At 40.5% G+C, this 16,530-nt stretch overlaps 1 protein-coding gene across 2 annotated transcripts; it reads left to right on the top strand.

The window, feature by feature from the left end:
* The first annotated feature begins 572 nt into the window (after positions 1 to 572).
* Positions 573 to 14,821, top strand: naglu (N-acetylglucosaminidase, alpha). 2 transcript variants are annotated; one of them, XM_032573947.1, is made up of 6 exons: positions 573 to 1,087; positions 6,212 to 6,359; positions 7,932 to 8,078; positions 11,594 to 11,679; positions 12,972 to 13,228; positions 13,361 to 14,821. In XM_032573947.1, exons 1-6 carry the CDS (start codon positions 678 to 680, stop codon positions 14,656 to 14,658), a joined length of 2,346 nt encoding a protein of 781 aa, XP_032429838.1. In that variant the 5' UTR covers positions 573 to 677; the 3' UTR covers positions 14,659 to 14,821. The 2 variants fall into 2 exon arrangements, with proteins under 2 accessions (XP_032429838.1, XP_032429837.1); XM_032573946.1 differs by lacking the exon at positions 573 to 1,087 and adding an exon at positions 3,188 to 3,682.
* The last annotated feature ends 1,709 nt before the right edge of the window (positions 14,822 to 16,530 follow it).

The following is a 16,530-nucleotide window of genomic DNA, read 5'->3' as shown; positions in this document are numbered from 1 at the left end:
TCTTCAAACTACAACATTCTATATTTTTATTTGGGATTTTGTCATAAACAGAAATGATAGAACTGTAAAGTGGATTGAAATGAACACATCAAAATTATTTACCAATAAGAAGCTGAGATTGTACATTTTTGCCCTTTTTTGTTCCCAACAAAAAAGCTCTGGCTCAGCTAGGTGGAGCAGGTAGTCCTGTAATGAACTCCATTAATCCTGCACAGCAGGTTGTTGCCATCACTAGGTTTTACCATCGGCATGTTCAGGGTAACATGGATAAAAGACAAAATGGAAAGAAGTTTGATGATCTCAGTGGCTGCAGCAGGAACAGCCTCTGAGCTCTCAGTCCACCAGCTATGATACTGCACACAACCCTCAAACTCCAACAATCACATAACACTGCATGGTTTAGTATCTGCCTTGGAACACATCTTAGGGAAGTACTAAGATTAGGGAAGTACTTTCTGTTTTTTCTCACAGATCATCTCAGTGGAATTCACAAAACCTCCAGGTCTAACTCGTTAGGGCAGTTCTGCGAGTTTAATTTTATAGAAAAGGTGCTACAAAAGTAGCCATCAGGTGCCTCTGATGGATTACTTATCATCATGCACCACTTCCTGGTCTTTATCTAAAAACGTAGATGATTCCAACCTGAACAGGTGTTTTGTTTTTAATTGGGGTTTAAAATGCCCCCCACTAAGAGCTGTGAGGTGGCTGTAGTTTTCTTCTGTCTTTTTCTCATTGTTAACTGTAAGTTTCTCACTCTGGATCACATCCAGCCAAAGGTTGGCGACGAGGAGCAGGCGCGAGCGGTGTCCGGGCTGCTGAGGCGGCTGCTGGGGAACAGATCCACGGAGTTCATAGTGTCAGTCAACAGGAGCCTCTCCAATGACAGCCTGGATGTTTGTGAGCTCAGATCAGCTAAAAACAATAAGATTGTGGCGACAGGCAGCACCGGAGTGGCCCTGGCTTCTGGGATCTATAACTATCTGAAATATTTTTGTAATTGCCATGTTTCCTGGTCGGGGAACCAGCTAGCAGTCCCAAGTCCTCTGCCACAGCTTAACGACGTGCTGCGCATCAACACCCCTCACAGGTCAGTGACCCCGAAGAGTTCCAAAATAACTGCTGCGTGTTGCTGGTTTTCAGTTTGGGGTACGCAGTGTGCACCAATTAGGAATCCTTTTTCTTCACAATGATTTGTTTTTAATAGTTGAAATTGTAATATTTCAACAATATTTTCCACTGACTTTCTTTTATGGTATAAAATAGGAATCTGTCTGGGTGTTTTGTTTGTTTGTTTGTTTGTCGGTTTGTTTTTTGTACGACACTGTTTCACCAATAAAATGTCAGGAGAACATCCTCAGGGACTTCAGTGTGACATCTGTGGTGCCACATTTGTAAGAAAAGGAAGTAGGTTTTTTGGGGGGTTGCACCCATGGAAAATTTGCCAAATCCTCTCTGCCAATGTCAAGCAGCGTTTAGTTGAGACCATGTCATGGCGGCGCCTCCCTCACTGGAAAAACGAGGCTTGTCATCAGAAGCAAAGTCAATGCAGAGAAACATCAGGATAACATTGTGCACGAGTGGCAGTTTAATTCTTTGGGACCAACCTCTATGCTACATTATATCAATGCTCCCCTCTCAAACCTCTAGAGTTTGATAGCTGAGGATTGAATGGCCTGACCTCAGCAACACTGAACCCTTATGGATCATCTTGTGGGACCCATTTGTGCCGGAGCGCCCAGCCACAGCCACAGCTTCGCCTCAGACAAATGGCTGAGGAGTGTTTGGCATTAGCAGAGAGGATTTGGCAGGTTTTCTGGTTGTAGCTCACTGAGCTCTGCTTCTTAACCAACACAATACATTTTCCGAACAAATATAGCAATCAAAGTGAAATTAACAGAATTCGTTTAATCCCAAGAAAACAACTGGACCCTAGTTAAATAATGAGGATGCATAGTAAAGGGTTTTCCAGAGGAACAGAGCACTGAGCACGGTCAGTTGCAAATTAAAGTGACTTGACTGACTGATGGTTTACCTTGTTCCTTTTGTCTGGTTGTAATCAATCATTTTTATTATTGATTATCAAAATCAATCATGAAAATCAGGGACTGTATGAAAGCAAAATCTTGGTTTTGGTTAGTGGCTCTATGAAGGCCTGACTCTGTAGCTTTAATCAGTTTTTCTTTAACTGATAGCAGGTGTGAGCATATATTTTTTCGTTGCTGAAAAACTATATAAAAGCTGCTTCAACAATTATTAGATTAAGTGTTGCATTTGTATGCAATATCAATGCAACTTCCCTCGCCCCGGCCCTTTCATTTTTTTTGCTTTTCATTTGATTTGTGCAGGATAAATGTCACATGAAGGTTGAAAAAGTTTTGAACTGATTTATCGAGACCTAATTAAAACAACAACAACAAAAATTCCCAACAAGGTGTGTAAACTTTTGAGAACCACTATCGGTGGTTTTGTAAAACAAACACTTTTAAGGGAAGTACATTACATCCTGATCTTGTGATATTTTTAAATTAGTCACCTGACTTGTACCTGGGTTAGTCTTGGGATGTCGGTCAGGCCCGAGGCAGTTCAGTTATGAGAACGATTGATTGATTGATTTTATTAGACGACCTCTCTGTGTATGAAAGATCTGATATAAGTTAATCACCGTGATTTTGTATGTGTGCATATCTACGGTATGTTCTGCTTATTATTATCGGTAGTGTTTGTTACTCAGTAAATTACCTCCCATTCCCACTAGTAAGAAACACTCTGCACGACTAAATTGTATTCATTAAAATTCCGTTCTCTATTTCACAGAATTTTCACTGCTTTTTATTGTTTGTTTTATAACTTTATACTCTAGCATATGATATTCCAAATTTTGCATATTCCATCCCATTACTATTGTTATTGTTTCCTGCTGTAAAATAATTACTCTACATGATTACTGAGAAGTGTTAAAAACACAAACGGTATGAATTGCCTTCTAAAAGATGAAGCCAAATAATGCTGATCTCGAAAAAAAATCGGAATTCCCGTTTCTAGTTTTGTTTCTTGTTTTTTTTTTCTTGTCATATGACAGATTGATCACGTGAAACCACTTTGCAAAACAGTTTTCATCTTATTGGCTGGGAGATATGAGCGCGTCAGCATCTTATACTCTGATTGGCCAACATGCTTTCTGTCAATTACAGTTTCCTGGTTGCCAGCAAATAAAGAAATTCAGTTGTTTTTAAACTTCTTCCACATTGCCTTGTTGGGAATGCGGGTTTAAAATGTCTTCTACAAAGGCCTTATATGTGGCTCTGATTGTCGTCTGTTTTTTTCTAATTGTAAGCTGTAAGTTTTCCACTCTGGACCATATCAAACCCAAAGCTAGCGACAAGGAGCAGGCGCGAGCGGTGTCCGGGCTGCTGAGGCGGCTGCTGGGGAACAGATCCACGGAGTTCATAGTGTCAGTCAACAGGAGCCTCTCCAATGACAGCCTGGATGTTTGTGAGCTCAGATCAGCTAAAAACAATAAGATTGTGGCGACAGGCAGCACCGGAGTGGCCCTGGCTTCTGGGATCTATAACTATCTGAAATATTTTTGTAATTGCCATGTTTCCTGGTCGGGGAACCAGCTAGCAGTCCCAAGTCCTCTGCCACAGCTGACAGGCGTGCTGCGCATCAACACCCCTCACAGGTCAGTGACCCGAATCGTGTCCCCAGTTCAGGACTGTTCCAATGGAAATGAATAGCCTCTGATAGACCATCAGAGGCCCAGGAAATATTTGCAGGCGATTTAAATTATTTTGCTGATGAAGATGCGACTCCATGAGATGTGAGTTTTGTACTCTCTAAAATGAGTAACATTTCTTCCGCGATATTGATTTTTTTTTTGTTTCACTTTTGATCTGTTGAAGCAAATAACCTATAGGTGTTTTATGACTCTTTAACAATATTTTTGTCATCTTTCCTATACAAGTTTGAGAATATTTCTTCTCTGCCTATGTGTGTGAGTACTGGTTTATGCAGCCTATATACTAGGAGCTTTATTACAATATGATATATCGATTTGTTTGGATGATTATATGTTTCTCGTTATATCATATTCTGTCATGACACGAGTTCGATTCAGTTCAGCTATTGATATGATGCCATATCATTGGCGGCTCTTACAATTATTTACATATCAATTTACAAAAACTACTCAAATATGATTTGACCAGTTTATTTCTTGGTTATTACAGGCATCAGGCATTTAAATGAACAGGCTATTTTCTTAATTAATTAAACAGAAAAAGATCCCCTGTTCAAAGTAGTCTCACATTTCTTATGGTTAAATACATTTTTAATCAGTTAACTTGAGTAGTGTCTGTCTTTAGAGATACTTTGCCACAAAGTATGTCTGATAAAAAGCAGCTGCACTGAGGCAGCAACCACAGAAGTTCATATTTACAGGAAGGTGCTATCACAGTCTCAGTAAGTTCACATTTTATGAAGGGAAGTGCTAGTGAAATGGTTGAAGGTTTACATGAGCTGCCTAAACATAATTTTTAAAAAGCTGCCTTTAGCAGCTTCCCTTATGCAAAAACTCGTTTTGTGCATGCGTTTTATGATTGGATAGGAAGGATGCATGGATATATGACTGAGTGTTGTCACATTATTTTTTATTCGCTACCAGGGTAAAATGTAAGCATTTGCTCTGTGGTTAAATCCTTTTTGGACCACTTCCTATTACACGCATCAGCTCACTATAGTTATGACAGAAGTAGAGCCCAACTACAGGTTGGCTCTAAAAGTTATGGCAAGTAAGTTTCACTTGGGTTTTCCCAGGATTCTATCTTATATTTAATGTGTTTGGTTAAACCAAACATGTTGGTTAGCTTTAACCAGTGTGTTTGGTTAAAGCTAATGTTGTCTTTCAAAGTGACCGGAAGAAGCCTGAATCTTCTCCCACCTTCACTTCTGAAGTACACCCAATGTGTCCTTCAGAATTTCTTTCCTGTTCATTAAATACATTAAATAAAAGAGCAAACGAGGTGGATTAGCAGCACTTATCAACAACAGATAGTGTAATCCATGTGAAGTATTGTCCCTGGGACCTGGATATTGAGCCTTTTTTATCAGTAAGTTTTCTGCCATATTACTTATCCAAAGTGCTCATCAGTGTTTTTTCTGGCTACAGTGTACATTCTGTGGTTGTTGACACTCCAGATAATCTGATCATATCAGTGGTTGCTAAAGTACAACACCCCAATGTGTACGTAGCAACATCTGGAGATTTTAATCATGTATCCGTTATTCAGATGCTCTACCAGAGGAAACGACACATTGTATTTGTTTTATGTAAAGAGTGCATACATCCCTAAAGAAAGACTTCCTTTGCTCAGAATGTTAGTCTAATGTCAATCCAGAGGCAATCTGTAATGAAGAAAACTGTGAGAAGATGATCACAGAAGGCTGAAGTTGTTTTTTGAGGGATGCTGTTCCAGCCACATGTAGAGGAATGTCATTGCTGAGCGTGTGACTGAATGAACAAACTTCTGAGTGAACAACATCATTCCCAACGGAGCAGTAAGATTCTTCCCCAATTACAAACAGCTTAGTTCAGACTTTGCACGGTGGGGAAATAATTAGACTGAATGTGAACACCAACACCATGTGTTGATTGTAGATTTCAGGAGAAACGGGGTTAGCTTGAACACTGACCTGACCCTGTAGTTTAACCAAATCTGATGGAGATGCAGGAGAATGACCTTTTAAACCGCCGGTTAATTCAGGAAATCCCTCTAGTTTGGTTGAAATAAACCAATTTCTCAAGACTGAGTGGGTCTGAATTTCTCCGCAGCACTGACAAAGACTCATTGTCAGTTATACAAGCAATCGATGGCAGCCGGTTCTGCAAAGGATGACAAATCAGTTATCAAGTTTATGGAACATCTACTTATGTACAATGAGCCAGGTTGGCTTGGATTGATTTTTTTTTTTCCCGTTAATAAAAATAATCACTTATAATTTGCATTACATTGTTATATTTAATCATTTTATCATTGACTAATCTTATAACTTGTTTGATTATCTAAAACACTGTTGACAAAAAAGCAAAATAAAAATTTTTTTGTTCTGTTTTTCACCTTCAGTTTCCAGTTCCATGTATTCGGTGAAGCTCCTCTTGTTCAGATCATTAAAAAAAAAGTTAAGTAAATAAATTTTATTTGGTTGTGTCCAGATTCCGGTATTACCAGAACGTCTGCACCGTCAGTTACTCCTTTGTGTGGTGGGACTGGCCAAGATGGGAGAAGGAGATCGACTGGATGGCTCTGAATGGAATCAATCTGCCTCTGGCTTTCACTGGCCAAGAAGCTCTGTGGCAAGAGGTGAGAGACATTTTTTTTTTTATCTATCTCTGAGTTTAAAAAAAAAAAAACTACGGTAATTATTCATTAAGCAACAAGTGTGTCTTCTTAATAATCTATTGAAATGACGAATCAGTGAACAAAGCTACTGCTTAAGTTGTGACAAAAAGGAGATTTGAACATGTGAGGCAGAAAAATCAGTGAGAGCTGAGTTATGATTGAATGAACTAGTTACAGTAACCTCATTAAACTGGGGACTCTCTGTACTTGCACACACATTTTCTAAAGGCTTTTTTGCTGTTTTTGTGCCGTGTGGAGGAAAAAATACACATCTTCAAATGCTTGTCAAAGTGGAGATGTTTTCAAAACTCAGTTTTGGTGTATCCGTGTAGACTTGGACTTACAGTCTGCATGAATGCATCCAGATTTTAAGTCTTAAAGTCTGCATGTAGGAGTAGAACTGCCCACTGTCAGTTCCTACTCTACAAACCAGACCAGCAGCACACCAACCTGTACCGTACCATTCAGAAGAAACAAGATATTGGATGGGTGGAAACCTAAACTTCTGGATTCTTCTATACTGAACAGAAATTCTTTAAACATAATTTAGGATTCATAAAACCTTTATTGTATGTGTTAAAACACAGTCAGTGTTCCCTCCATGAACACACTGCTTTATGTCACTGACTCTCATTCAAAATGTATTTCTTGTAACCCTACCACTGCATTTCTGGAAAGAAAGAACAGATTACCCTTACATGTTTAAATCCAACAATTTGTTGTATACTTCTTTGTTTCTTTCAGGTTTGTCTATGAAGCTTTTCAACTTAATAAGGAAACTAACATTACTTTTAAAACTGTACAAAAGAGCCCACTTCTCTATAAGCTATTTATTCACCCACTTGGACAAATCATTAATACATTTTTGAAACTTTTATGCAGATGATATTTAGCAGTACTGCTCCTTTAAACATTCTGAGACTGTCAGGTGGTCAATTGCTTCACGTCCTGAAAAAAGTATGGTCTGGCTGAAAAAACAATTCAACTGACCCCTGAGAAGTCAGACCATGGTCAATAACAGTTTTAACATCTGACAACATGTAGATAAAAGTTTGTCTCAAAACAGAAACTAGAAGTTTTTGCTCTTACTTTCTCTCTTTTTCTGATGTGTCTCACACCAACAGTGGAACAATCTTCCATGGTTTTTATGATGCCTCAAGAGTCTGGACTGATTTAAGAAGCAGCTGAAGACTCAAATTCAAACATGCTTTAACCTTAAGATCTTTTATATATTATTTAATATTTCCTTTAGTTCTTGTATCCTTAATTTTTTTTTGGGGGGGGGGATATTAATTATGTTTTAACTTAACATTTTAAATGTTTATGTCTGCTGCACTTTGTGATTTTTGCTGGTGAAAAATCCTTTATAGGTAAACTTAAATAATTTTACTATGCGGCTGAGCAGATTCAGTACAGAACATGTAGTACTTACAGCAGGAAGAGAAAACTTGCTGATGAAGGTTGTTGCTTGGTCTCATTTGGGCAGCTGCAGTTGTGATGACCTCCTGAACCTGTTTGCCCTTTGCCCTTCAGGTGTACCGAGCTCTTGGATTGAACGAGTCGGAGCTGGAAGAGTTCTTCTCTGGACCGGCGTTTCTTGCCTGGAACCGGATGGCTAACATGGACAAGTTTGGTGGGCCTCTGCCTCAGTCCTGGCATGTGAACCAACTGTACCTCCAAGTATGCATTACTCTTTGAATGTGAACACACTTCAACACTTAATGTTTACAATCACAGTGACTGTCTGATAATACAACCAGTGAGTGAGGCTGTATGAATGTGTTTGAATGTAGAGCAGCAGTTTTGACACACAGACAAGATCATACTGTCTGTAAGTCTGGTTGTTACGTCTTGATTGCACCGATCAACAGGTTACCCTGTTACATTCAGATTAGGATCACTTCCTGATGTGACTCACAAGCTGCTATACAAAGGGGAATTATTTGGTTATTTATTTATTAAAGCTTTTTAACAACATATTTTGTAAAATCCTGCTGCATCGCTTCATTATCCATATGCTCCTCTAGTGAGGCTGATGCTTCTCTTTGAAGGAGCAGTCTTATGGCAAATCCACTTTTTTGAGCTTTGCATCATGTTATGATTTTATTCCCTCATCAAAAACATTCCTGCAGTGTTGCTTTGATTCTTTCATACATGTTTGAGAAATCATTTCATCTCCATGGCAACCATTCAGCTGTGCAAAACAAGTCTGGGTGGACCTAGCCCTGCCTTTGAGGACAAAGCTCCTCCTCAGAGCTGCACTTTCCGAGCTTCCACCTCACAGAGCAGCCCTCCTCCACGACTTCCCCACTCAGCTCTTTCAGACTAGCTATCAGCAGTTAGCAAACACCTGGTGGAACTGTGCATCTGCTGAGCTCATTATGGGAACGGTAAATAATTGTTAAAGGGTTAATAGAGGAGCCATGTTGTGATGACTTCCTGAAAGTGGAGTTTCACAAAGAGCAGGAGTTTTTAAAGAGACAGGCCCAATTTCAAGGGGTTAAATTGCAAAGTCCAATTTCTTTTGTCATGTTTGATATATACATTTGATATATAGCATTGATATAACAACTGAAGGTAAAATAGTTACTTGAAATAAAAGTTACTTGATAAAATGGCACTATTTTCCTGCAAAACACATAATACTGTCCCTTACCATACCATACCAATTTTATTTATGAAGCACTTTATACACCGACAGGACCAAAGTGCTATACACAATCATAAAATACAATGCAATTATAAAATAGAAAAGATCAAATATAAAATACATATTAATATACAGACACAATAAAATAAAGTGTAAAAGATTGTGCCAAAAGAAAAAAGATGGGTCTTAAGAAGGGACTTAAAAACAGCAAGTGAAGAGTCTTATGCCCAAAGGAAGATCATACCATAGCTTGGGACTGGCACACAGAAAGCACGGCCCCCTCTGAGCTTACACTTTGTCTTTGGTACCTTCAGAAGCAGCTGATCAGCTGACCTGGAGCAGGAAGGTGTGTAAGAATGTAAAAACTCAGACAGATAGGGAGGGGCAAGGCCATTAAGAGCTTTAAAAACAAATAAAAGGATTTTAAAATGAATCCTAAAATGTACTGGCAACCAGTGCAAGGAAGCTGAAATAGGGGAAATGTGGTCAAATGTTAAAAGACGTGCAGCAGCATTTTGTACCCTCTGAAGCTGGAAAATGTATAAATCATTGACTCCTGTATAAAGTGCATTACAGTAATCCAGCCATGTGGTCACAAATGCATGGATCACTGTTTCAAAGTGCTGCCTGGAAAGAAAAGGTTTTACTTTGACCAGCTGCCTTAAGTGGAAAAAGCTGGATTTTACAATGGCTCTAATGTGTGCTTCCAGTTTAAGACCAGCATCCATCTTGACCCCTAAATTTGTAATAACCGACTTGACATACTGGGCCAAAGAGCCAAGATTGGTCAGGGAATCTGCAGTGGACCTGCCAAAAATCACTACCTCTGTCTTATCCTCATTAAGTTTCAAGAAATTTAGAGCCACCCAGGCCTTCAAATCTTCCAGACATAAAAACAGAGACCGAAGAGAGGTGGAGTCTACGTTCTTTAGTGGTAAATATATCTGTGTGTCATCTGCAATATAATGAAAAGCAATCCCATATTTTCTAAAAATAGAGCCAAGAGGAAGGAGGTACAACAAGAAAAGAAGAGGGCCTAGAACTGAGCCCTGTGGGACACCACATGACAGTGGAGCAGAGAGGGACCTATGGGCATCAAGACAGATACAGAAAGTACGCTTGGCCAAATAAGATTTAAACCAATCCAGAGCTGTGTGACCGATGCCCACCCGCTGTTCCAAACGGGAAAGTAAGATGCCATGATCAAGTGTATCAAAAGCAGCTGATAAATCCAACAGCACCAAAACAACACAATCAGCTGTCAGTCAGCTTTTAAAAGAGCTGACTCTGTGCTATGAAATGGTTTAAAACCGGACTGAGAAACCTCTAAAATGTTATGTTCATTAAGATAAGCCATTAGCTGATTATAGACTACCTTCTCAAGATTTTTTGAAATAAAAGGCAGTTTAGAGATAGGTCTATAATTCGCCAGAACAGTAGGATCCAAAATTGGTTTCTTCAGTAGAGGCTGCAGAACTGCATGTTTCAGAGATTTAGGAACAACACCTGAGGACAAGCTGCTATTTACAAGAGCAAGGACAGAAGGACCTATAGTAAGAAAAACATCTTGAAATAATTGGGGTGGAATAGCATCACCGAGAGAACCAGTTGGCCTTAAGTGACTAACCACCTCCTGCAATGACTGCAAGGTCACACATTCAAAGCTGTGAATGAAACAGCAGAACAAGCACAATGACCGAAGCAGAGGGGACGATCTGGGCCCTAATAGAAGCGACTTTCTCATCAAAAAAGTGTAAAAAGCTTTCACATACAGTAGGTAAAACCACTATGTGGATCATTTAGAACAGAGTTAATAATTTTAAATAAGATAGCGGGATTGTGACTGCTTGATACAATCAGACCCGACAGGTGCCTTCTTGGGTCCCTTTACCAAAAAGCTTTTAATTTAAGGCTTTTTAAACCTTTAAACCTCCGTCTGTGTAATTTTAAAAAGTAAGCTCCACATATATCATGGTTAGGGAGAAGAAGTTGACCTGTTGGTTCCAAGCTTGAGTTCTGGACTCGCCTTGTGTCTGGACATGCATGTTGTGTCGGTCGCAGGGCTTCTGTGTTCATCAATATTCCCACAAAGTTGGCAAAGTATGAAACAGTCCGACTGTGAGACAAACACAGCAGACAACCAGATAATCACCTAAAGTGAAATATCTTTTGCTCTTCACTCCTGGAAAAAAAACCCATTGCTTATTGACACCACAAGGTGGCGCCTTTATTTCAAATTTCTTAGTTTAAAAAAAGTTTACCTGTACTTCACAAACAAAAGGTAATTCAGCATGAAAACATGCAAAACCAGGTCAGGTGAGTTCAGGTTTGATTGAGGTTTTATTGTATACATGGTGGCCTTCCGTTTACTAGAGATGTCCCACTAAGTCTAGTTGTAGAGATACTATGTTGTGATTGGCTGAGGTCATGATTGGTTTAATTAAGAAGTAGGAGACTTTGTAACATCACAGTTTTCATGGCAAGTACATTTTTTTGAGTAACTTGTTGTGGACTGAATCCTCATCACCTTTCCTTCTTCCTGCAGTTTAAAATCTTAGAGCGGATGAGAGCTTTTGGAATGATACCTGTGCTGCCAGCCTTCTCAGGGAACGTTCCCAGAGGAATTCTCAGGTAACACATCCTTATTTTTCTCACACATTTTAGTTATTACTTTTAGTTGTGTGTGTGTTGTGTTCAAAAGTAGAGATTTGTTCAATGGGAACTGATCATGAAAGTCTGTTCTTTCTTCCAATGAATGAAGGAATGTGTCTTTCATGTATTCATTCATTGACTGATGCCTTTATACAATTGTTATTAATGATAATCCTTAATATAAATACAAAGGTGACGATCTGCTGGAGCTCAGTCATAACAGAGTCACCTGGCTCTAAAACAGAGTAACAGCTCTGAAACCAAACTGCCATTAAACTCTGCTTCACTCAATAATTCATTTTGTTTATAGTTTTTATGAGGTGAAGATGAACTTCCCTGTGGTCACGCTTCACAGCGCAACAAAAACTGAAAGCAGTTATATCAAACAATCAAACAAGAAGCGTGAAGTTACAATCCAGAGACTAGGATGACTTTATTTGAAAATTAACAAAAAATAAAATAGAAAATATTACCAGCTTGGCAGTTTTACAAAATAATGACTTCAATTCTTTCTGTACCCACAGAGACACATTGCACAAACAGACATGCATACACACACTCATCTCTAAAAGCTATTTAGTTTAACCAATGGGCCTCACAATCATGTTTTTGGACTAATATTACACAAGTCAAAAAAAATTGGACTCAAATCCAGGATGTTCATGAGTTTCATGCTTAGTTGTGTGCTTGCTGTTTCTCCTGGGGCGGACTCACTTTGTCCTGTGTGTCCAACTTCCTCTCTAAAGACAGAACCTGGTTGATTCTTGGACATGATCAGTTAACCTCAACATTTTAGGGAACTGATAGCTCGCACTCACCCATGGATGCAGCCTTTATCCCAAACAGAGCAGTGGAGAAAAGGTTTTTGTTCTGCCTCAAAGGTAGAAAGGAGGTCCTGTCCCAGTGGAAGTAGATCAGAACCTGGTCTGGCTCTGTAGATAGTTCCTTCTTCTTTTTTTTCTTCATAGTTTCTTCTTTCCAGGGAATTGGGGGTGTGGCTAACTTCGAAAGAAGCAGTTCCACAATAAAGATTGAGTTTCGAGCAGTTTGGTGAAATAGACAGATATTCTCTGAATATCCTTGCAATGTGGGTGTCCCTGTATGCAGTACGGCGCTACGGTGGCATGAATGATAACCTGACAGCTGCATGGAAGCTCCTATTCACCAGTGTTCTGCTTCATCTTTCCTTCACCAAGTGACACAAAGCAGGCCTATCACAGTTGGCTTCCATGTTTCTGTCTGATCTTGTGTAATTGGCCTGTTGTGTCCAGGTTGTACCCGAAAGCCAATGTTACCAGGTTGGGACCGTGGGCACATTTCAACTGCAGCTTCTCATGCTCCTACATCCTGGATCCAAGGGACCCGCTTTTTCTCCAGATTGGCACCCTCTATCTGTCTGAGGTGGTAAAGCAGTTTGGCACAGACCATATCTACAACACTGACACCTTCAATGAGATGACCCCACCTTCTTCTGACCCCACCTACCTATCTGCAGTCAGCCGCTCTGTCTTTGCCTCAATGACTGCCGGTGAGTGTCTCGGTGTCTGAAACTGTGTTCTTGTATCAAGTTTTGAATCTGACTTTGCTCCACAGAGGCACCGTCAAACTTTTACAAAAGTTGTCCTTGTTTTGACTCCCCTCCAAATGTCTTTCCCTCCAGTTGATCCTAATGCGATCTGGTTGATGCAAGGCTGGCTGTTCTTCAGCGATCAGACGTTCTGGAAGCCGCCACAGATCCAGGCTCTACTCCACGGAGTTCCCCTGGGAAGAATGATTGTACTAGATCTGTTTGCAGAGGCCGATCCAGTTTTCACATACACAGAGTCTTTCTATGGACAGCCCTTCATCTGGTGTATGCTGAACAACTTTGGGGGCAACAATGGATTTTTTGGCACAATTGAAAGCATCAACTCAGGGCCTTTTAAAGCCCTACACTTCCCAAACTCCACTCTGGTAGGAATAGGCATGACACCTGAGGGTATTGAGCAGAATCCTGTTATCTATGAGTTAATGAGTGAACTGGCATGGCGCAAAGAGCCAGTCAACCTTGCAAAGTGGGTGTCCCTGTATGCAGTACGGCGCTACGGTGGCATGAATGATAACCTGACAGCTGCATGGAAGCTCCTATTCACCAGTGTGTATAACTGCACCATAGCGGGGTATGTCAATCACAATCACAGCCCTCTCGTACGCAGGCCCTCTTTTCGGATGAGAACAGACCTGTGGTATGATCCTGCTGAGCTGTTTGAAGCCTGGAGACTCTTCATGGAAGCGGCTCCTTCTTTTATGTCCAAAGAGACCTTCCAGTACGATCTAGTCGATGTAACCCGGCAAGTCCTGCAAGTTCTGACATCGTCTTTTTACCAGGATATCGCAGACGCCTTCGCCAATAAAAAAATGCCAGAGCTGCTGACTGTGGGTGGCGTGCTGGTGTATGACCTCCTGCCTGAACTCAACCGACTGTTGAGTAGCAACCAGAACTTCCTGTTAGGGACGTGGCTGGAGCGAGCCCAATCCAAGGCCCTGAACGAGAGAGAGGCACAACTTTACGACATGAACGCCAGGAACCAAGTCACTCTGTGGGGTCCCAGCGGCGAGATCCTGGACTATGCTAACAAACAGTGGGGGGGTCTTATCGAAGACTACTATGCTCAGCGGTGGGGGTTGTTTGTCCAAATGCTGGTGGAGTGTCTGGACCGTGGACTTCCATACAAGCAGGATACCTTCAACCAGGCAGTTTTCCAGGTTGAACAGGGATTCATTTACAATGGCAGGAAGTACCCAACCAAACCTCAGGGAGACACTTATGAGATCGCCCACAGAATTTTCCTCAAGTACTACCCTCAAGCCATGAAGAGACTACAACAAATGGACAAATGGAAGAAAACTCTCCCATCTCCCCCATCCCATGACTGTCCCAGTGCATCGGCAAATAGATACTGTCCAGATATATACTGAAATAATCTGTTGGTATGATTTATTGAAATGAGCAGCTGATTGGTGTGTGTGGTTTTATTGGGAATAACTGTTAATTTACTGATCACTTTTACAAAAATACTTTTTTAAAAAGGAGCATATTAAGGCTGCAGTATGTAATGTTTATAAAAAAAAGGTTTTTTAGCATATTTCGTAATCCTTCTCGCAGTCTTGGCACAACGCTCAGGAGGAACGTGGCAAATGTCACGGTCAGACAGCAAGAAGGGTGACCCGTCAGACCGTCAGTTCCCCAAATCACACAAAAAAGACTTGTAAAAGTGGCTCAGTGCTGGTGGGGGCTAGTGGGAGATGATGACCCCATCTCTTATGATGACTGTTTAGGCAGGAGGCTTAAACTGTTTTATTTCTGATCTCGGTGAGTGTCTCAATTTGGTCACATGATTTTCGAACTGTTAAATTTAGCAATGGGCTATGCAAATTGTGTGACCGATTTGGAACTTTCTGACACATGCAACCATGTTTGCAGCTGCATCTGTGGCCAGCCATGGCACTTTCTCTGACATGGCCCACTCTACCATTTATTGTTTTGTTTCTTGGTTCAGATTTTCAGCAGTTTGCTGCTGAGGGACGTGTTCCACTCCCAACATTTATTTACACAATGTATGGTTGTCACTGTTGACATAGTGACAGGTCATAGCCAGGTAAGCCTCCATGTTGATGGATGTCCTCATGTTGATGGATGTCCAAACATAAATCTATACACATATTTTGTTTTCAAACTCCACTGAAGTTTATTTCACACTTCAGGTTGCAACAAAACACACTACAAGCCATCTTTACAGTGAACCACTTTTGTGTAACTGTTTTTCTTTTCATCCATACCGCTTCCCGCACCCCCTTGCAATGGCACTGCGCCCCCTTATGGGGCGTGCCCCACACTTTGGGAACCACTGGGTTAGGGTTAGGCAAATCCTACATTTCACCTAGAATAGAAATAAAAGCCATGTAAAGGAATTCAAATATTCTATGGAAAGGAATTGGAGTAATCCAAAAGAAAAATGATCAAAAGTGGAAATGAGAATAGAATAATCATTTACCTTATTCTCCGTTTTTTTTATACGGTAGAAAACTTTCTCTTCCTTGGTTGATTCATGCCGATATTCAAATACGAGCCAAAAACCAACACAAAGCAAAGAACACAGAGTATCTCCATCCAACAAAACCCATAAACGTGTCAATACATTTTCTCCATTATAAATACAATTTGATGCGTTCTCAACCAAACGACACAGGAACCATGTCGGTCACATGGTTTTCCTTAAACTGATACTACCTCCAACTCGGGGTTTCATCTTGATTTCTCGACGCATGTGCCGAGGTTTCTGTGTCGCCATCACTCACCTGAGCTGTTGTGAAGCTCTGCATTCAAGAAGCTGCAGCAAGCTGCACATGTACATGAGCACATGTACATGCTGCTCATGTACATGAGAGCAGCAAGTACATGAGATTGATTGAAAACACTAAGGACCCTCCTCCTGGCTCTGATTGGCTGTTTCTGACAGAACTTTGTAGATGGCTGTAGGGCCACAGGAAGCAGCAGAGGAACTTGATTTTTATTTTCCTTTTCTTTTTCACAGATTACATGCATACTGCAGCTTTAATATTTAATGTGGTTGAAAATGTGAAGGCTGTGTTATTGTTCAAATTATTTAGTGGGGTTTTGATTAGGGTGTATATTCACTGTTTGAGATGAAAATCAACTCTATGCTTTATGTGTTTCTGATCATTCCACTTTCTTTAAATAGTGCCTACTCACAACAAAATCCATCTCAGGGGACCGTACAGTAAGTCAAACTGGTTCATTACAATCCATACATCACACCAGGTGTCAGA

This window comes from Xiphophorus hellerii, chromosome 10 (assembly GCF_003331165.1).
Source record: "Xiphophorus hellerii strain 12219 chromosome 10, Xiphophorus_hellerii-4.1, whole genome shotgun sequence".
NCBI lineage: Eukaryota > Metazoa > Chordata > Actinopteri > Cyprinodontiformes > Poeciliidae > Xiphophorus > Xiphophorus hellerii.
Note: the sequence above shows the minus strand (reverse complement) of the source record. Positions and strands in the feature narration are given on the sequence as shown.

Bases quoted from the DNA above. Each gene is read 5' to 3' on its own strand.
- naglu (XM_032573947.1), top strand. From the start codon at position 678: ATGCCCCCCACTAAGAGCTGTGAGGTGGCTGTAGTTTTCTTCTGTCTT. The intron at 8,079-11,593 runs GTATGCATTACT...TTCTTCCTGCAG, and splicing joins TGAACCAACTGTACCTCCAA to TTTAAAATCTTAGAGCGGAT. The intron at 13,229-13,360 runs GTGAGTGTCTCG...CTTTCCCTCCAG, and splicing joins CTTTGCCTCAATGACTGCCG to TTGATCCTAATGCGATCTGG.